The 22449-nt window shown below is 49.8% G+C and overlaps 1 protein-coding gene across 1 annotated transcript in view; it reads right to left on the reverse strand.

Moving 5' to 3' along the window:
- Window positions 1-22449, reverse strand: part of SHANK3 (SH3 and multiple ankyrin repeat domains 3) — a 362955-nt gene that overhangs the window by 222610 nt on the left and 117896 nt on the right. Inside the window, exons 11-12 of the mRNA XM_040596580.1 lie at window positions 20119-20458; window positions 17860-17966 (exon numbers count right to left, since the gene is read on the reverse strand). Coding sequence (XP_040452514.1) covers window positions 17860-17966; window positions 20119-20458 — 447 coding nt within the window. The remainder of the gene's footprint in view (window positions 1-17859; window positions 17967-20118; window positions 20459-22449) is intronic.

The following is a 22449-nucleotide window of genomic DNA, read 5'->3' on the forward strand; positions in this document are numbered from 1 at the left end:
GCCCTCATAAAAAGTTTCAGCAGCATTTAGAGGTGGTCTTCAGCCCATCCATTGAATGTACAATTCTCAGATCCTCGATACAACCTGAGCAACTTTGTGCAAGAACTCTGCAGGACATAGTAACTTCTAAATTGCCACTACTACCACAAGCTGCAAGCTGACAGACACGCAGGGCCTGACCAGGAAAGGTAACTTCCCTTCTCTGTGAGTTTCCAAGCTTGCATGGAGGGATGTGCCCTCAGTGCTCTTGACCTTCAGGAGACCTCCAGCCTGTTAGAGATGGGTTAGGAAAGGGCTGTCTGACACCGATCCAACATCTACCCCCGGCAGGCTTAAGCTGCTGGAGGACAGGACCTGGTGGGAGCCAGGAGAATGGGCAGGCTGGGTGGCACGGCACTGTACTGACACTCACAAAGGCCAGCTTTGATTTCCAGCTTGTCCAAAGATCCCCGAGACCAGCAGCTTCTCAAGGCCCAGATCTCTGCCAGCCTCAGGCTACTTATTTCCACCCCCCACTGAAACACCTCAATCACAGCCAGCATGACAGAAGTGGCCCCACGCCCCAGGACCTGGACAGCCTGTTCAGAGTTCTTGTTCTTCTTCCACTTTAAGGCATCCTCCAAACTGTCACAACTGAGACAAGAGGGTGGGGGGCGGGGGGGGTGGAGAAACTTCAGGGATGTGGTTTGAGAAGTTCCACTGGACCAAAGTTGCAGACTTAGCCCCAACAAAGCAAGCAGCAGCTCTGCCAGCTGCAGTGCCCCAGGCAGGGTTCCCACATGCAGAAACTCACAGCAACACCGGAGCGAAGTTGTGTCGGCTCCAACATCAAGGGACATAAGGCCTGAGGATGGAAATCATACCTAACCTAAAGAGACCTTACAACTGACACATCTAATGCAATCAGACATGCGTGCTGCTTGCAACTTCCAGCAGACATTAAAAGCCAAAAGCTTTCCATCACAGTTTTAGCATCCAGGGTGGGAACTGATACACTCTCTACAAACTTCAGGTCAATGAAATGCAACACAACAGTATCAGTCTCACTCTAAGCTAATTAACCAATAAAACATACAAAATACTCCACGGGACCAGACTGATGGTCCATTAGCCCAGCTCCCTGTCCTTGGCAGTGGTGTTACAAGATGCTATTAATTAAGGAAAACACATGTGCCTGCCCATTTTGGCTAGTCTGTTCCCCTTGTGCCTTCCAGCATCCAATGTCATTGCACTGGAGACATTAGCAGGAATGACCCTGCTTGATCCCAATGTAATCTGTGCATAGACCTCATCTCTGGGAATTTCTCTGATGTCTCTCTGAATCTGCCAGTGCTGTCCATTTCCATGGCCTCCTGTGGCAGCCAGCTTCAGATGACCATTGCCTGCTGCATAAAGTCTGTTGTCTGTTTTAATCTGATCTGCCACTAGTCTCACTGAGAGCCCTCTCCTCCTAATTCTGCAGGATTTGGTAGACCACAGCTCCACCTTCATGGTATCCACTGCCCTGGGGAGCTTTGTAAGCCTTGGCCCTGTGCTTCCTAAGCCTTCTCTTCTCCAGACTGGAGGGTCCCAGCCTTCTCAGTCTGTCTTTGTAGGACAGTTGCTCCATCCCCCTGACCATTTTAGTTGCCCTTCCCTGGCCTTTCTCTAGTTCCACTGCTTCCTCCTTGAGATGCTGAGCCAGACCTGCACACATGAAGGCATGCACATGCAGGATCAGCATAGCCCCAAGTGACATTGCCTACCTTGCTTTCCACCTCTTCCCTGATATATTTTGTCAGCTTTTTTGGCTGCTCTTTTGCACTGATCCCATGATTTTTGAGAGCTGTCAGTATCGGCACCAAGACTTTTCTGGAGCTGTACCCACCAGGTCCATGTTCAGCATCATGCAGCATGTTCAGATGGCTCTTCCCCAGAAGCGTTACTTTGCATGTATCTGCATGGTGACCCACCTGCCACCTCGTGCCCTTTCAGTTTGGGAGTCCTCCTGCAGCTCACCAGCACTGAGGCATCACTTGGCTACTCAAAAAACTTCACATCACCCACAGACTTGGAGGTTTCATGCACACTCCTTTCTCCAACTCACCAATGAAAACAGAGAAGGAAACGGGTCCAAACACCATCCCCAGGTACCCCACTGCTGACTGTCTGCCATCCTGAAAAACAACATTTAAGTCCCACTCTCTGCTTCCTCCCTTTAACAAGCTTTCAAGCTGTAAAGAAGTCTTTCAATTTCCAGTTTCATCAATAGCCTTGATATGAAAATTTACCTAAAGCTTATCTGAAAATCCAAATATATTTTGTTCACCAGATCTCCCCTATCCAGAGGTTTGCTGACACCTTGTATGGTGTCTCTATCAGGTCAGCAAGGTAAATCTCCCTTAACAAAACCTGCACTGATTCCTTCCCAACAGGCTGTCCTCCTCTACATGCTTAGTGACTTTATCCTGTACTGGCTGCAGACACTACCACCATACAAGGGATTTCAACACCTTTCTGGATCACCTCTGCAGCCCTTCTGGTAGATGGACATCATGCTGGCAAGCCAGTCCTCTGGCACGTTGGCAGTTTGCAATGAATGGTTTCACACCTTGGCCAGAAATTCTGCATTTTCACCTTCAAACTCCCTCAGGCTTTCCTGTAAATGCCAGTTTAAACACTCCTCATGACCTGTCACTTCTCAGTACCAGAAGGATGGCTCTGTCTCTGCTGTCCAAGTCCCTCCTGCCCCCAAAGGCTCCCCCATTCCTCTCATGCCCAAATCCCCCTCTCTGCACCAGCACGATCCATGGACCAACGCAAGACCAGTGCCCGCCCTCAGCCTTGTGCTCATAAGGGCACAGCTTGATGTCACCACCGATGTCCTGGGCCATCATTTCACCCACAGTAACACCGATGTGAAGCTCTTGGGCAATGTTGTCCCTCTACGATACTAGGAAACCAGCAGAAGCCCTGTAAGACTGTGCTTATGCACTCTCCTGCTGGGGGACATTTCCTTCAGCCACCTTCAGTGCAGACACCCTCCACCTTGTTACTAAAGGATGAAGATGTCTGTCAGGACACCATGGAGAATGACAAGCAAAGGTTGCAGCTGAGAGAAGCATGGTAACACTGAGAAGAGAATGGAGAGCTTCAGTGGCGAGAGATGACCTAGAAGAAAAGACACGATGCCAGCATGTCGGGCAAGAAAAAGCCAGTCCCACACTGGGAACTTCTCACATGCACAGGTTTCAGTAACAAGGGGTTCCAGAGAAGCCATACCAGAGGAAGCAGAGAACCTAAGGTGACATGAAGGCTAAAAATGGCTCCTAAAATTTCAGGTGAGAACATTCCAGTCACTTGATCTAACCTTCCCCTAACAGACCACAGAAAACGCCTTCAGATGCTGCTTCCTGGCTAGAGCACGGCATCCCTGACATCCCTGTGCTGGCCGTCTATCACACAGTGGGACTAGAACAGCAGCAGTTCTTTTATTTCCCTTCCAATGTGTCTCCAAATTCCTTTTGAAAATACAGACAGCACATCAGGACACAAAAGTCAGGGATGTTCAACCATTGCTCTGTGCAGAAACCATGCTGCTCATGCTTGCTGTTCCTTACAAGGCATGCTTGGCTTGATGTGCCACCACAGTTTAACCTAGAGCTTTCTTTCTCGCTAAGGAGAAACTCAAAGCCGTCTTCATTCTCAGCACAAGATTCAGGTGATCCTTCTGTATGTAAAATCATTTCACAGCCCACTCAGCTGTTCAAAGACAGAAGCACAGGCTCCCAGTGCCCACCAGCTTACCACTCCTTTGAAGCCTGGTAGCGACCAGTATCAGCTTCTTCCAGGAAAAAACCCCAAACATCAGCTGGATCACCCACATCGGTCTGTGCCTAAAGAAAGCATTTTTAATCCCTTCCTAAATCAACGGATATACCCACCTGCAGCTTCCTTCTTGCTGGAAGACTCCAGTCTGAGACCCCAAGTGACTTAGTGCACCCACGTGCATAACTCACTGCTGGGAGGGGGGTTTAGGTCTCTTTCTTTTAAATAGATGCACAAATTTGGGAGCAGGAGGGTTCATAAATAAGAAGTTAAAATTCTGCAAAGACTCTCATGTGAGAGGCAGTGAAAATGTGAGGATTGTGTAACAGCAGCAGTTGGAAAACATTGAAAGGAAATTAAAGGAAATGGGGAAAAACTCTTCAGGCAAGAAAAAAAGAACACAGACAAAAGAGGTGAGGTGCTATGGGGTGAGAGTGCTATAAAGATAGTCTAAAAATGAAATTAATGCTTTGCCTTGGTTTTTGACAACAACGTAATGCAAAAGTTGACTGGCTAATGGAGATTAGACTATGGAAATAACACAGAGGAAGTGCAGGCAAACAAACCCCAGAGCATTTGTTGTGTTCAGGCAGGACCCTGGCTGATCCTCATCTCAGATTTCTAAAGGAAACGGTGCACGACAACAGCGGACCAGTAGCACATATTTTTAATGAAGTTATCAAGTCAGGGAAGAAAACTATATTGCTTTGAGAGCAGAAAGTACAACTGTGTCTGTTCTATGGAGGGGAAAATATATATGGGCAACAGCCTACTTCAATAATACCCACAGCACCAAAGCGCCAGAATGGGACCCAAAACTGCCCACAGGCACAAATGATGCAAAAAACATTTTCCCAACAGGTACAAGGGGTAATTTTACGATTATGGGAACCCCAAACAGAGTCTGAGAAGGTGATGGCTTGCAATAAGGAGGGCAGACACCACTGTGTCTTCTGTGTTCGTTCAGAAAGGCTTAGCACAGAAAACTGGCACGGTGTCGAGGATTCCAGATTGAACATGAGCTGTTTTGCTCCAGTGATCCTGGATGTTTGAAAGACCATGCAGAAGGCAGCATGAAGGAGGACGTAACACATTTGGCACAAATGTCTTATCACACTTCTGGGCAAATGCAGCTCAAAAGGCAACACTGTCCATGGCCACCTCAACTCATCTGCTCATCAGGTGGGGCAGGATCTGACCAGAGCTCTGCAGTGCAGAGGTGGGAGGCAAGAAACCATTCAAACCTCAGGTTTCTGCTGCCATTTGCAAGCCAAATGCTCAGCTCCACACTGGGTTTGTGCACAGCGCTTGCTCTCACCGTTGCACAGAGCACTGACGTATGAACAACAGCAATGTCCTAAACAGGCACTCCTCAAAGGAGAGCGCAAGCTAAAGTCAACGGCTTTTAAAAAACCTGCCCTGGCACCTCTGCACATCCACACCTTGGGCCGCACACCCTGCAGCCATCTCTCTCCCAGTCCAGCATTGCAGAACCCAATGTGAGCCCTGGCATGGAGGGAAAAAATGTGCCGAACTGCTTGCATCTGCCAGCCACCTGTGTCACAGCTATGCCAGTGCCTCGCCAGGGCTGGCTCCGTGGCGTGCCCCAGGAACAGCAGCACGCACCTTGAAAGGGACACCCGAGCACCCGAGGTGGCCTCTCCAGCGTCCATCAAACCATCTCTGCCTGGTTACTCATCTAGCATCTTCTTCACAGTGACATGGACAGCTAAGCTACGAGAAACGCGAGTGAAATGCTGCAGGAAAGGACTCCCCACCCTGCTCTAAGGAAGGTATTTATACGGGCTGTGAATTTTAGGGTCTATTTCAGGTCCTGTGCAAGAAGTGTCACCACCAGCTCAAGTGCTTGGTGCAGTCAAAGGTATGAATGTACATGGCCTACTCACAGCACACCAGGGAGACGGGGACCTGCACTTGGCTTTCTCATCTACACACCCTATTGGCATCCATGTAGTTATGTTGGGGCAAGGATCAGTAAGTGACTGCAGGAGAGGGGAAGTGAAGCCAAGGTAAACCTCTCTGTAGAGATATTACCTAGACCACAACAGCATTTATGGGACCCGGATTTAGTGAACTGCTATTTATAAATAGATACACAAATACAAACCCTGATTTTTCTAATCCCTGCTACCATGCAAAACCAGAATTCATCTTGTCTGAAGCGCTAACTGTCACCTATTTCCTTCACTGCTAACATCCAAGTAAAATATTAGATCTCTATCACACTTTTTTTAAAAAAAAAGTATCATGTCTACACAAAGAATATATTGCAACCATTATTCCTTCACCTTGCCTCATTTAAAAAATTCTCTTCTATTTTAACTGAAACTGAGCCAGAAGCAATGAAAAACCTGGGAAATCTCAGACTGGAAGATATTTGAACAGAAAGATTAAAACCAGCTAAAAAATTCTTCACGAGCAGTCTAGCTCAGTAAATGCCACTGGCGAGACTTCTACCCACCGTAAAGTAATAGCTCCATAAATGGGAAACAACACCACTTTACAACAGCTGAGATTGCTACCCAGTGTCAGCAGTGCTGAATTCCAGGCAATATTAGCAATTTCATGCCAAGCCATAAAGCGTGGTCTTATTTGGGGTGCAGATAGCATAGCTAGGGAGCTTTATAAAAATGTGTAATAAATACCGCATCATTGAAATGGCAATGATGATAAGTTCATTGCTTCAGTGCAGGGTCATTCCATATGGCTCACACCAGAAAGCTCCAGGGGTCCTCAAAGCCTTTGGCAGTCTTACAGGGAGACTTCTCTGTGCCGGTTATGAGCCATATTAAACCAAGACATAAAATTCTTAAAATATCAGATATTTTGAGCTGAAGCCCAGCCTCATAACCGGGGTGCCTCTTTACCACTCTTGGGTGCCTGGTCCCTCCTGTGAGCCTACCTGGTTGAATTTCCCACAGAGGCACAGACATGCCCCAGAAGTATGGGTGCAGCAATGCCAGAGCTCGTGCCCAGCCCTCACTGGGATGGAAAGCAGATGACCATGCATGCCATGAAGCAGCAGGCAGTTCAGGGAAGCTGCAGCCTTATGTCCTGGAGGTGTAGCCTAATGATCCTCCCAAAATAGCATCTCATCTAAGAGCTTTCACAGTTCAAACCACGGCCAAACTCCTGCCAAACCAGGGCCACTCTCTAGGCAGGAAGACAAGAATTATAATGCCAAAATGAGCCTACAAAAGAGGAGGTGCTTAATCATTCTGGTCTTGCATTAGGATGCTTGTTTGGGAGAAGCAGGTAGAAACTGGGATTATGGACCAGCCTTCCAGGTTTAGTGTGTATTTCAGAGCTGGCCATCTTGAAACAAAATCAAAAGCTGTCCTAGAGCCAAAATCCCCACTGAACAGGGTGTCACAAGCACTGCCTTCTCCTCTCCATCTGGCACAGCATGCAGGGTGCAGGCAGCTCACACTGGGGTACGTCATGTCGGGGTTATTGCAGTCCCTCCTGTGCTCAGGAAAACCCCCTGGCACTGGCGTCTCTTTCTTGCTCTGAGCCTTGGGCGACACAGACAGTTGTGCTGAGGGTGAGCATCACTCCTGCAACATCAGATGAAGCAAATCAAAACAACAGCACGCTGACAAGCATACAGACACCTTCTGAACTTTGGTACACACAGCTGAGTTTAAGCACGCTGGAACCATCTTTGCCTGCCAGAGCGTAAGTCACCTCCCAGTGGCCAGCCACTCTCTTACTGGACCAGAGCAGTGTTTGCTGGCAGATACCAATGCTGGACAGCTCACGTTGCTGCACCAAGCTTCAGGAGGACTCAGCACTGAGCCTGCTGAAAAGCTGTCTGAGGGGACAGGTGCTTTCCCAGAAAAGGACCAGTGCCTCAGGACTGCAGGGTAGTGCTACCAGCCCAGCCCTGCTGCTGGCACAGCCACAGAGCGAAGGACCACCACCTCTGCCATGCACCGTCCTATGTAGCCAAGACAGGTTACGGCAAAACAACAGTATAACTGTAGAAATGGCAATTTGGATTCAGAACTGAAGTCCACCCTGCACAACCACCAGCGGGAGGCAGAGTTAATTCAGAAGGCAGGAGGTATAAAAACCTGTAGTAGCAAGCCAGGGATAACCTGCCCCTACACAGGAAGTTTTCTACTCCTACTTAGAAATTCCCACACCTGACAGGAGCTGTAATACTGCTGCCGTAACTCCGGTAAGCAGTATAACTCGTGCCTTGGCCAGAAGCATCTGCATCTCCCTGGGTGCTGGGCACATGCTGTGCCTGCACAGGGAGCTCCCCTGGCTCATTACCTGATGGGCAGTAAATGACTTCCTTTACAGTTCAACACTCCATTGCTCAGTCCTGGCTTCTTTTTGCTGTGAGTCAGCCCTGCAGCCAATGTCAATTTTAAATACTCTGGACTGGCAAAACTGAAATTACCTACCGATTCCCTGCACCACAGTATCCTTGTGCCTTGCCAGGGCAGCCAGCTCTGCGGTATCTCCAGAGCCGAGCACGCTCCCTGCTGAGAAGCGCAGTCAGTATTGACCAGCCACCACTCTCCCTGCTTGCTCATCTATCATCTATAAATAAATGTGTATCTGCTTGCATTTACAGAAACAGCAACCCTGTGAGAAATGCAAGTGAATCACTATGGGGAGGGCATCACTACGAATGGGTGCCTCCACCCTGCTCAGAACAGACAACGGGTTTTATGTTTCCTCCAAACAAACAGTTACATTAAATCACCTCCTTGTTTATCCCATTCTTTCCAACATCCCTCCATACAAAAGAGCATCTCCAGGCCCACACTAATTCACAGTATTCGTTTCTGCCTTAACCCTACACAGATCTGTTACAATGCAGGTTGCCCAATAATGCTCACAATCTTCAGACTAGACTGTGCCACTTATGGATACAAAGACACTGGGATATTTTTGCTGTTACTCGCAATGCTGTTGTCTCTTACGTTGCCAAACTGCCTGTTTAATTTCTGGCAGCACCTGCACAGTGAGCAAAGCCTCCCTGAGGTGGCTTCGATGACACCTCAGCTCCTGCCTGGCACTCACACAGGCACGTCAGGCAGCGGCTGCAAGCGGAGCACGGAGAAACACACTGCTGAGATGGCACAGAGACAATGCGAAGGGTGGTGGGCAACACAGAGACAGGCAGCAGGAAGCTGAAGATGAAGGAGAGAAGTTACCGCAGCAGGGCTGATGGACATCACCTACACTCCTCAGAGACAGCAAAGCACGGTGATACTGCCATCTCCAATAACTCACGGACTAAAGTCAAGAGCACTGACTCACTCCCCTGTGTGAAACACTGAGATCACAGCTGGATGATGCTGGAGAGGAGGAAAGAAGTGTTTTACTAACATATTTGGAAAAAGCAGCTGGATGCACAGAGAACATGTAGATAGCCACAAGATGAGAATTGTGATACATCACTCTCCAGAAAATATATTGCTGAAACCAGCCCAGCACACACTGGGGCACCACATCAGAGAAGACAGCCATGCTGTCTGACTGTCTACTGCAATGCAGTTTCTTTACTGGCAAACCTTCTCTCGGGACACCATAGCCCACCTGCTTGAACTGCTTTGCATCACGCTCTTTTCTTCGGGTCCCTGGTGAGGAGGTGCGGGCTGCTCGCGCCGGCAGAGCCTCACAATACTCATCCACACACCAGGCACTGCCTTCACTCCCGGCCTGTTGCTCCGAGCCATGCAGTCACTCACATCCTGCCCAGAACACATGTCGATGCCAAAACTCACCCCAGGTCTTCTGAGAACACCCCCTCTGCAAACCTGCATGGGGCAGAGGAACAACCAGGTGCTCCCAATGGGCATGGGGACAGCAGCAGGGGCTGTTCTGTTAACAGGACACACGAACGGCAAGCGAAGGATGAGAAACTCACACTGAGACCCTGCTGCTGCAGGCAGGCACCCCTTAAAGACGAACAAAAAAAACTGAAAGAGGAAAGAAAGAGCCCCAAGCAGAAATATTTTGTAGATTGAAAAGCTCTTCTGGGAGAGCAACATCACAGCAATGCACTGGGAGCGGTGCACCGGGAAGGATGCCAGCAGTCCTCTGGCACAGCCACGACACCCATGGGATTCACCAGCCTGTGGACTAGCATGGGCAACGATGCGGCCGCCTCTGCCCAGACCCTACCGCGTACCCCCTGATGAGGGGTGGCTGGACACCCCACAGGCACCCGTGGGGGCAAGCCGGTCCTGAGAAAACATCCCCCTCCCCAGCAAGCTGATGTCACATGACAAATATCAATCACAAGCACAGATCACAACAAAGTACAAATTGTGAGAAATGAAGCCACAGGAGTTGCATGGCGCAGCTGGGTGTGAAGGAAATCATGTTTCCTTCCAGTAGCTTTAAACATTGCCTCCCAATTTCACTGATGCTTTCCTTTCTCCAGACAAACCCAGCCAAGCCCTGGCCGCCCCCAGCCCGTCACTGCTCCGCTGGCAGACCCTCCTGGGCAGCACTGCTGACTGCCCCGGGGCACTGCTGCTCGTGTCCTCTGCTCGGCCGGGCAAGCAGGGCTGCACGCTCCAGCCAGGTAAGTGTCCAACCCAGCAGCAGAATAGCATCGTCATTTCACTGACATAATTTTCCATCTCATTTTAAACATTCTGATGCTTTGTTCTGTATTTTAATGAGTGAGTCCTCATAAAAAAGCAGAGATTTTTCATGGCGGCGCTGACAAGGAAGCCTGTGGGATTGCAGTTAATTTAAAATCCAACAAAATATAGAAGCTGTCTGAATTTCCTCCTTGCAGTACACACTGCCTGTATTTATCAACAAACTCCATCGCCCTTTGAAGTCTCGCAGTTTCTTCTAGTACAAAATAACTAAGCTGGGGACCAGCAATGCAAAGATGAGGAGTGAGGGAGCCACCAAGACCAGCTCTGGAGGCTTTGCAGGGGCCCCAGAGCCCCAGGCTGTCCTGAATCAGGATTCTGGAAGACACAGGGAACTGCTGCCCAGTCACAGGCTGCCTGCCGCCTGCCAGCCCTGGGGACAGTGGCTCTGCCTCCCAGCAAGCCCACTGCAGGGCAGGAGCCAGGAGAAAACACCAAGAGCAGCCTCCAGCTTGGGTAAAAGTAGGGACTGGCGTGCTGCCCCAGAAGGCTGTCAGCTGGACTTAAACAACAGCAGTTTTGCTATATTGTCATTGCAGCAGTCATTTTTAATGTGGGTAATTTCTTTTCTCTTTAGATGAAGTTCATCGTAACATTTATATATAAAGTTTTAGTGTTTTGGACTGGTGAAACTGAAATCCCCTGCTAAAAAAATCCCATTACAGTTTAAACCTTTCTACCCCTGTGCAGCCAGCACCTGCTAAACATAAATATGTCATATAACCCCGTTGACACTTGCCATCACAGTGCTCTGCCCAGGGTGACACGGTTTCTCATCCCAAACCCCTGTTTGCCCTGGGAGCTCAGGGGGAGAGGGCAGGAAAGGAATTCTCCTTCGAGGCACTGTACTGCCTCTTGCACTAGGACCTCACCTTGGCCAAAGATACCAGATACCACCAGCACCCAGGCAAATTCCTCCCCTGGAAGACAGCTTCGCTTTGCTCTTGGCGGCTCATGATGCCTCCCCCAAACCCAGATCCCCATTCCCAGTGGCCCCTTTACCCTCGGACAGTCTCCTAGACCAGCTCTGTGGCCTTATTGATGATCTCCTCTTCCAAAGGTCCTACCTTGTGCAGCTCTGCCTGGATCACCCAGTGCTTCCCATATTGCCCTTATGGTTGTCGTTAACTGTTTTTAATTTTTCAGGCCTTCCTGATGAATTTCTGTTACCTTTCTGAAGCTCTCCTTCTGAAGTTGGCACAGCAAGCGTTTTCAGTGTCACTCCTTCCTCAGGATGCTGAGCCCAACAAAGCTGTCGTCATTCACTACTCCACGTTTTCTGAACAACAGCTATTTCTGTGCACAGGCAGTGCATCCCCCCTTCGATGCACTCTGGAGGCAGCAGTCCCCAGGGGATCACCGATGGTGTCCAAGCCACCCCCTAGAGCTCCTGGCCTGGGATGGACAACCACGGGGCTCTCACCGCTAAGCCCTTCCCCACCAAAGAGCCACCCCACCACCAGGCTCTGGCAGCCCTCCCATTCCTACACCCCCAGGCTTCGGGGTTTGTCTTCACAGCAGCTCCAAATCACGTCACCCATTCAAATTTCAACTCCCCAGACTCCACCAAACCTTCCCAAACACTGCCTCAATCATCCCGCATCTAATCTCCTCTTCCATATGCCAGATCAGATTTAATGCTAGCCTGTCACGTCTCCTCACTCTACCGTCGAGGCAGGACCTTCCTCCACTGCCAGGTGCTCCAGTTCACCCTGAAAAAAACAGCTCTCCAGGAGCATCCTGCAAACTCTGCCACACTTCAGAAATCCTGCAGTACAGTTATCAGACACAAAATCAAATGTTTTAATCAGGAGAACACACACAAGCCTGTCAAAATGCTCTGCTATTTACTCGAGTGGTGAGTTATATTTATGATAAGAACCGCACGCATTGTGCGCTCTCTGAACCGCTGCACCTTTCTGTGCGTAATTGGTAAGAATGCCCTGGCCAAAAGCTGGGACTACCATCACGAGGGGTGGCCCTTCAGTCCTGGGGTTGCAGGTCCTGCAGGTGCAGGGCTGGCACCTGCACCCCAGCAAAGGAAAGCTCTGAGCTGGGCATCTCCACTCATCTGATCCAGTCCCACTTTAATTTCACTAAAATAAATATTCCTGAAGCTTCACTGGTATCCCAAATTGGCAGCATATATTCTTATGGGAACTTTGAGGCACACAGAAAAAGCTATTACAGAGACAAACACACCTGGCAGGGAGGTAATCTCACTTGAATATTGCTCAGATCCCCTTTTGGTTTATCAAAACTTAAAAGGCATTTGTCCTAGTTACTTCAAGCGTGTTTTGGTGTGCACGAAGGGGAGCAGCACATCTCAGATGATTTGTGGTGTGGGCGGTTACTCACATGTTTAAGGTGAGATGGTCCTGAGAAGATGTTCTGCCAAAGCACGGATCCCTCCTGCAGCGGATAGATGGCAGCGGGGTGCACACCGGCTCTGCAGCGAGGCCCTGCCAGGAGCAGCCACCCTGCAAGGGCCAGGGAGCTGGGGGCCCGGGGCAAGGGTAGGCACAGACCCCCCAGACAGGGACATAGTCCTGGGGGACAAGGACGAGGGTCCAGCAGGACAGTGATCCTGAGACTGCCAGGCAAGCCCTGGGCACAAGGCAGGTCTCAGAGCCTGCCAGGCACTGTTGCTCACTTGTGGAGTTGTCTTGGAGCACAATACCACACTTAGGAGCAAGAGATCCCCTGCTCTTCACTGTACCACCCTAAACCAAAACCTGATACCCAAAGCGCTGGGCATGGCACTGGCATTGCTGCGCCGCTGTCAGTTGGACTGCAGAAGGACCGTAAGCAGCCTGGTGACCCCGGAAGCATCCAGAGAAGTGGGTGGCCCTTGCATCACTCACCTTCAAGGTTCCCTCACCACCCCCCCACCCCCCCCAGGATTTATTTTTGAGGCGCTGCTATAGAGGGACTGAGGCTACAGCCGAGATGCAGAGGAGACTCAAATCAACAGCCGATGCCAAGCTGAAAACAGAGGCACAGAGCAGAGAATGAAACAAATTGTGGCAATTTCTTCTCAAATCCCTGATGCAGGTAGAACAAATCAAATGGATCTAACCCTTTCAAAAGCCAGGAAGATAAAACAAATAATCTAAGGCTTTTAATAAATAAATAAATAAACCAGTGACTTCGTACTTAGGGCAAAGATCTCATTCACATTGTTGAGAAATAAAAGGGCTTGGGAATAGTGAATCAGTTAATATTGTTAAAAGTAATAATAAAAAAGAGAGATTGGGAAAAGGCATTTATTCTATTAAACCCCCCAAGGAGAGGTCAAGAATATTAGAAATAAAGTCCCCAGGTTCCAGTTGATGCAATAGCTGCAGTTTTAGCAATTTCAGAAGATGGATGTTTGTTCAAGGTGGCAAAGTGCCAAGAATCTTCAGGGGAGACACTAGAAAAGGATGCTCTCTGTATTTACTTGCAGCTGAAGAGCACTGAGCTCAGTGCAGTTTTTATGGAGAGTATCTGTCTGAACAGGACTCTACCAGCCAGCCACGCACCAGCGATTCACATTCCCTATTGCAGAGATGCTCATGGATGGAACCAAAGGAGCAGGTATTTCAGAGAGTGGGGAGGATAATCCCTGGTTTCCTCTGCACGTGTCCTGCTCTTTAGGCATGTGCTGGGGCCAGCATGAGCCAAGATACCAGCCTTGGCAGCTATCCATTCTGATCCAGCGCAGTGTCTTACGCTATGACCCTGTGATGCTAGCTTATGGGACTTAGGGATGATAATAAAATGCATTCATCCAGAGATCTTCTGGGGAAGGATCAGGACACTGACCGTCCAGCAAGTTCTTCGACCATATTTCTGATAATTTATTTTTATAGAGAAGGTGCAGCAAACAGCCATAGAAGCTCTTCTAGTGCTTTGATAATGTTGGCAGGGATGATCATGAAATGGTAAGTGTTTGGCACTTCTTAGGAAGAAAGCAAGAAAAACCAGCAAAACGTGAGAAGTGCATTTTAAGGTCAATTTCTATATGTTCTTGAATACTGGAGGCAAGGTTTCATGCAAGGTCAGTCCAGGGTGGGACAGATTGCCTCCAGAGGTCCCTTTTAAATCAGGCTATTACATGATCCCGTGATGGGGAAGGCAAAGGAAAACAGATCTCAGACCTATCCCAACATGGAGGATGCACAAGCAGTTAAGTAAGAAGCCAGCTAAATCATAAGACAATCATTGACTTCAAACACACTACATGAACTGGAAAACAGGAATGATTGCTATGGACAGATGTGAAGGAAAAGCACAAGCCAACAGAAGCAAATATGTGGACAGCACAAGCATGAGAGGAAATGCCACCCTGGAGAGAAACATGTATCCATTCTGTAAATGTACTGACAGCAAGAAAAAGATGCCAGGAATTGCTGGTAATTGTTGGTATTCCTTTGGCTAACTGCAGAGAGGGAAAGCTTTCAATGGTCTTTTTCAACTAAAAAGACCAATGTGCTTAATATTTGTCTTTAAATGAGAGATCAACTGTGAGATTTCAGAGGCAGAGAGTTAAGATCCTACTGGGAAACCAGAAGCAGGAATTAATTAAGAATATCTGGGTGTGCCTGACTACACATCTGGAAGGAAGTTTAAGAACAGATTAAAGCAATCTAAGAACACCTAAGGTCGTCTTTGAAGACTCATGTTAAAGTCTGTGTCCAAAAGAGTGGAAAATAGAAAATGGTCAGAAAGGGGAAAAAGAAACGCTAAAGACATACAGTGACTTCACTTCTTGGGAAAAAACACTGGAACAAATAACAAGTCAAAGTGTGTGTACTTGCCTAGAAGGAAGCAATGTGGTAACAGTCAGAAAGGATTTGTCAAGGACAGACAGCGAGAGGAGCTGGCTGCTGAGCAGCAGCTGCACACCTTGGCCTTTGCTGGGCTCCCTGCAGCCCCGCAGCTGCTCCGAGACCACCCAAGCACAGGGTGGGAGAGCAACCCTCCCACCTCCCCACCACAGCCGGGAGGTACCCAGGGGCTGTGCAAGAGGCTGAGCTGGGTCAGTGGCTCCTTTAGCAAAGCGAACAATGGATCGGAGGAGATCCTTGCCAAATCTACAGGCGGTACAAAGGGGATGTAAAATACTCCAGAGAACAGGATCAGGGTTTAAATGGATCCTGATGAACTGAAGGTACTAAATATATGCAGGAATCATCAACCGCACAAGGATTCAGATAGGGAAACACTGGTTATGTAGTGGGTTTTGAGGGGGAAAAAACGTGGAGGCTATCACATGCTGAATGTGAGTCACGCATCACACCATTTCATAAAACGCAATATGATGAGCTATCAAAACTACAGCCTGAAAAACATGCAACGTAATTTTGCTACCACACTCCTCTGTTGCTGTGTGCCTGCTCTGGGCACCACACTGCTGGGAAGGAGTGGGACAGTGGGAGCCTGGAGAGAAGCCACGGCGAGAGCTTGGCGAAGATGGCCCTTTGGGAAGGGCAAGGCAGTGGGGGCTAACAGCTGACAGAAGAGATGACACCGAGGCAAACACGCCAAGCAGGCTTCAGTATGCACAGGACTGCTGCGAGGGGGAAGCGAGCAAGCTCTTCACCATACCTATGCAGAGTAAACATGACGTAACAAACCAGAGGAAGAAATACTGGGATCAGACATTAGAAAACTTCCTAGTGGCAAGGACAGAGGCAGGAAGGAGCAAGGAAATCACTGGGGCATGCCCTTCACCAGGGTTTCCCAAGAACAGGCAGGATGAGCAATGCCAGAGGTCTGTGGGTTAGACTCTTCCATCTGGTCCTCCTGGAACCCCTGATGATCCACAACACAGCTGGGGTGTTCAGAGCCAACTACACCAGCAACAGCCACCCCCAGACCTTGCTCCCAGGAGCAGGTTATTAGCATAAAGGCAGCTGACCACCAAAACGCAACTGGGGACACCCCATGCAAGGCTCACCCAAGCTTTGCCAAGGTGGATTAACCTCCAGCATCACCCAGGTCCTTTGCTCCAGGCTCCTTGCAGCCCTGCCTGTCCCACTCGAGAGGGTCTCCTAGCCACAGTCCATCCCTCACCATGGGGATGGTCCACCCCAGTCTCGCACCCGCCACCCCTGCTCCAGGGTCAGACTTGTGCTCCCACGCTCAGCCTCCCCCAGCTACTCGGGACCTCTGCTTATCCTCCACGGAGGTTGGAGAGCTGCAGCCCATGAGAGGACTCAGCCACCAGAACCACTGGCATAGCTGAAGTTGTGAAAGCAACATCGCTAATTAACTGTTCCTGCTGTTAGCAGAGCTGAACATTAGCGCTGAGGCTACTGCCGGCCAGCCCACAAGCGTGTGAGGTGCTTCTGCACACCATTCCTGGAAAAAATGAAACACTAATGCTAAACTAGTTTTCATTTAAATTCTCTTTGCCATCCTGAATATATTTGCAAAACAATCAGAATTTTGCTGGGAGCTTTTGCTCCCAGAATAAAGAATTTTGGGGCATCACTGCAGACACTAAATTTTCTTGCTATTTACTCTAATAAGAATCTGACCCAGAATCAATTTTTCTGCAAGACTTTTCAGGGAAGATGTGAGAGGACTCTGCATGTTTATGGATGCCTTGTCACTTACCACAAAGCAAAGCCTTTCTTTTTTGAAAATAAAACATCCCTGGGATCTGACTACTCAGATGAGATAGGGATCACTGCACCACTCTTCCCCAGCCCCAGAGTAAATAAAAGCTTTGTTAAAGCAACACAAACACCCTGGGAACCAACCGACCAATAAGGCCAAATAACATGTGAAAGAAATATGGGGTCAAACAAAACACCACTATTAATTAGCTACTCTAAGCACTTGCTAGCAGACAGCTTCCTGCTGAACAGCAACAGTGTGTGAACACATCTGTGCAATTCAAAAGAACATCAGCCCATGCAACTTGGAGAGCAGCACCCACCCAGCACCCCTGGCCATCACAGGGTGGCAGTGATGCAGGGGCAGCTATGGGAAGGGCTGGCAGAGCTGCCAGCCTTCCCTGGCCTCACTGGGAGCCTCCCTGGCCAGGGCAGGGGGCCAAGCAGGGGGCCCTACCTCTTTGCAATCCTGATGGCTCTGAATTTGCCAGTGTGTACCAGCCTCTGAACACGCAGGCTGCGTGCACATGACTTTCACTTGCCCCAGACTCAGTGTAATGAACTTCATAATTCTCCTATCCCTGCAAAAATATACAAGTATCTGAAAATAATGGAGCAAAATGCACTTTTACATGCATTTTATAAAATGCATATGGCTAGGAATAATTAAGCCACCTCCAGAAGCCCTTTAAAAGTTCACATAAGCAAGAGACAGAAGAAAATGGGGCAGACACTCTAGCAGCACTTGGCAGTAGGACGAAGAGGCAGCTGTCTTCTCCTGCCCTTACCAGGTGCTTGCTGAGCTGCAAGGATGGCACGACAAGCAGCCTTCCCACTGGCTTCAGCCCAGAGCCACTCAACGCAGGCGCAAAGGCTCACCAGGTATTTTGGAGGTCTATGCAGCAAGTCAGAGAGAAGCCCAAGCCTGCGGCAGTATCCCACCTCTCCCACACTTGGCAGGGAGCAAACAGGTGGCCATGGAGTCAGCAGCTACCCAGGTTGGAGCCAGCAGTGCAGCACACCAGCTGCTGACCACCGGCTCTTGCAGCAGTACTACAGTCCCACTTTTGCAAGCCCCCTTGCACCACTGCCTATGGCAGACCCCCAATCCCCTGGCACCTCCAGGCCCAGCCATGCCCCTGCTCTCCCCTTACTGGGAACTGCCCAGTTGGGTGAGACTCAACTCTTCCCCAGCTGCCCTCCTCCTGCCATGCTGTCAGGTGCTCCAGGTAATTTTGAGAGTACTTCCAAAGCCTTATTGATTATAAAAGCCCACCATATTTTTTTTTTACCCCCACCGATGTCCTAATGCTTTTATAATCATACTGTGCTTCTGGCTTCAGCAAGTTCCCAAAGTGGTGAATTCCTGAGTGAACTGCAGGGCAGAGAAAAAGCACTGTTCCGTACTGGGTTTGAGTGTGCTTGTCAATAATTTTATTGCATACTCCTTTCTCCTCATGCCATGAAACAGGTAGAGGTTCCCTATTTCCCTCTGATAAGCCCTCGGTGTTTTCAATATTTTTAACATATTTCCTCCTATTCATCTCGTTTCTAAGGTAACCTTCCCGCTCTTCTAAATCTCTCTTCAAAGCAGAGATTTTGGCTGGGGTTTTTTCCTCATTTCTGATCATTTTCACTGCATCTGCAAAACCCTTCAACTCACACTGTTCTAGCTGACTAGAAGTGCCCAGCCTGGTGTGCAGCACTCAAGAGGTGTCATCATTGATTTTGGCCAAAGCATTAGATTGTTTTCCATATTATCACCCGTCACACTGTGGGGACATCCAATATTGCTGCATTTTGTACTGAAGTTGCACATTGAGCAGAGGTCTCCACTGAGCTGTTTAGAAAACATCCTGCAACTTCTCCTGAGTTAAACTATTAATTAAGAAACCTAGCAGGTACTTGAGTAGTTCCATTTTTTCTCATCTAGTAGCTATTTTACACTTATTTTCATTATTTTTTATTTACTGACATGTTTATTTTTCCCTGTATTCTTTAGATTGCCTCAAAGGGCCTCAGAGCTGTTTCTGCTAAGGAGTTAATGTAAATAGCTGCCATAAGCAGACTACTTCTTCAAAACTCAAATCCATTTCTTGGTCCTCATTGAACACAGCTATAACCCGGACCTGGCACACACTCTTCAAACTCCTGCTCTGGCCTCACGGTATCAGAGTTTCTCGTGAGCCCTTTCTGAGAGGGCACTGCTCTACATCAGCCATGGCTGCAGTCGGTCTTGCCTCTCCACTACGAGGACTTCTGAAAGCAAAGCCTGACACCAGTCATCACCAAAGGGACCCCTGGGCACCAAGGCTCTTCAGCAGCACCTCTGCTATCCGAGGGGAGCAACAACCATCCTCCTGGATCAGAATGGGTGCGCATGCCTGGCTTCCAGCCAAAGGCCGGCACTAGCAGTGGCAAGCAGTATCAGAGCCGACATTCGCATTGATGTGGCCAGCAAGAGACAGGGAGCAGCAGGAGAATGTAAGGTCCATGTTGCTCCCATGCCTATGGGCCACAGAAACCACCCGACGCACAAGTCAGGCCACCTTGCACCCATCAGCTGCTCCCGGGCCCAGGGGGCTGGGCAGAGCAATGCTACTGATGGGGCCGGTGGGCAGAACACCAGTAACTGCAATAACCGCAGGTCGGCTGGGACGCATTAGGTGTTGGCTTATCTGCAATGTGCCACCTCGAAGTATTAGTTTTCAAGATGCATTCATTGTCATAGCAACGACAAGTGCAACGCAGCATCGATGTACTTACCATTTTTCTGAGATGCAAGATTAGACTGAGGGCTGGGGAGAAGATCGAGGAAAAAAACCCTCAGTGTTTGCTCCAGACCCTGGCGAGCCCCGCTCCTTGGGCCGCATGAACTGGGAGACGCAGGGATTCATCGGGCTGCACCAGCCTTCCCGCTCCCCACCCGCCGCCTGGGATCCCACAGGTGCCCGGCCCCACACAGACACAGGGGCTCGGGTGGCTTCTGAGGCACACACCGGCCATGGCACCAGGTGGCCCTGCTCTTCCCCCCACTGGCCCCTTACCTGGCCTTGCCACGGCTGCTCCTCCGGAGCGTGGGCAGGTCGGCCTCCTTCTCCTCCTGCACCCGCTGCAGGGACGGGGAGCGGCTGTGGGCGCTGCGGGCGCTGCTGGAGCTCGCCAGGCTGCCGTCCCCTGCCCCGGTCCCCGCCGCCGCCTCCTGCATCTGCGCCAGCAGCTGCGGGGGCAGGCTGCGGAGTGAGGGTACTGGCGAGTACGACGCCCGGCTCTCTGCCTTCAGGTTGTTGTCGCTGGCCGAGCGCTGCAGCATGCGTGGCGACGAGAGGCCACCAGCGCCGAGGATCCGTCTCCGCTTCGTGTAGCTGGGGGTTTCTCTGAAAGGCACTGCAAAAGAGCCAGGGAAAGCGGCATTAGCTACTGGGCACACAGCGCGAAGCCGGGCTGGAAGATGGCGGCAAAGCAGGAGGGCTGGGAAAGCAGGTGGGGATGGGCCGAGAGGGCAGGAACGGCCAGGACAGAAGAGGCTGCAGCTCTGCCAGCTTTCAGCTCCTCTCCCTGCACCAGGAAGCACCGGAGGGAAAGGCAGCACCTGCAAGGGCATCCAGGGATGGTGTGTGGGACCACTGGTGGGACCCCTGCCAGCGCCACCTCCAGCTGCCACCCTAGTTCAGAGGTGGCGATGCGTGCACAGGACATTGACACTGGCAGTAACCCCAGCCACGGCTTACTCTTCTGTTTCAGAGGCACAGAAAGCCTAAATCTATAGCACGTGCCAAGTGCAAGCCTGGAAAATACAATGCACAGAAAAAAATACCAGCTACTCCCTGCCCTGCCTAACCCTCTATCTGATCCTCAGAAGCATGCACAAGAGCCGAACCTCACAAAACCACCTGAAGATGCAAACTCCTGCCTCCACCTGCAGCTCTGCAGAGTGAGAAAGAGTGGAAACAGGGGACCTGGTATGGCTGCAGGGAAAGAGGGCTCCGCCACGGAGCCACAGCACTGCAGACCTCAGGTCAGGAAAGACATTTTTCTAAATTTTGTTTAATGAATCCATTTCCATCTTGAAGTTTATTATGTTTAAAGTTTGTCTGACACATGTGGCAACGTCCAGCAGGGAATCCAGAGCAGACAATGTCCTGGCCATTTCTGGTGCGAATGTAGTGGCAAAAGCAAAGGGAGAGGTAAAGCATGCAGAGTGCTCCTGCTCAAAGGCACGCTCAGAAGTGGTGTGATCCTGCCAACAGGAGACCTCCCACCCCATCTGCATTCAAAAGTCCCCTGGCTTCACCCTTCCAAAACCACCTCTCCCCCAGCAACTTGCAGAAAGGCATGTGAGCCCTGAACACGCTGCAACAGCCACCGTCAAGGGGCTACAGAGGACAGGAGCAGCCAGGGCTCTGGGCAGGACACTGCCCGACATCGAGCGAGGCCTCAGACCTGCGTCATCCTTGACCAAACACCTCGAAGACACCTTCCAGTTGAGCTGCACCGCCACACAGAGTATTTTTCCGAGGAATATTTTAGGTTCAAAGTACAAGAATTTCAGGCTCCTGTAAATCTTCCTGTTGTCATAGCAACGCGATACATTTGTTCTCCGATGAGTTTCAACCACGTGGTGGAGGAATGTCTGCCCAGCAGCATCTGTGCTCCTCGCAGTGGCTCAGCCTGGCTCCCCAGCCACCTGCTGCCGGCCACCTGCCCACAGCCTCATGATGCCAGCACCCACATCCAGGCCATCCCAACAGGAAAAACAGGTCAAAATGGTCACCCAGAGGCCACAGGCAAGGGAGGATGTCAGCTGGAAAGAGGCACAGTCTGGGCAATGCTGAACAGCTTTGGTTGATAAGGACTGCTGACCTGAGTTTACGTTGTCATCCAGACATATGACAGATCTCCAGGAAACATTTAATTTTGTACTACATCACTTCTTGTAGAAAACCACTTTAAAAAAAATCAGAGAAGCAAATATTAAATGGATGTATGTCATGGTAACTGGCAGATGTAAAAAATATTAGAAATTGGAAATAGTCACTGGAAACACAAGGAAGTTTCTTGCTAGTCTCAAAGAGCTGTTTTCAAACCAAGCTGAGTCAGTAACTTGAAACATGGTTCTTGGAAAAAAGTACAGAATTACTTTTAGTGAAAGTGCCAAATGGTGCCTACCGATAAAAGCACATCAGCCAGTGCCTGAATACCTCTCCAAACTGAAGGCCAAGGCACATATTGGTCAAGTGAGTACATCCGTGGCGTGCCTCCAGGGACCAACGCCATAGGTGAAACAAGCAATCATGCGACTGTAACCTGAGCAAGGCTGTGAGCTTACCGCATCAGTCAACCAAACACAAGCTCAGTGCCATTCTGCCAGAACAGAG

Source organism: Falco naumanni, chromosome 5 (genome assembly GCF_017639655.2).
Source record: "Falco naumanni isolate bFalNau1 chromosome 5, bFalNau1.pat, whole genome shotgun sequence".
Classification (NCBI taxonomy): Eukaryota; Metazoa; Chordata; class Aves; order Falconiformes; family Falconidae; genus Falco; species Falco naumanni.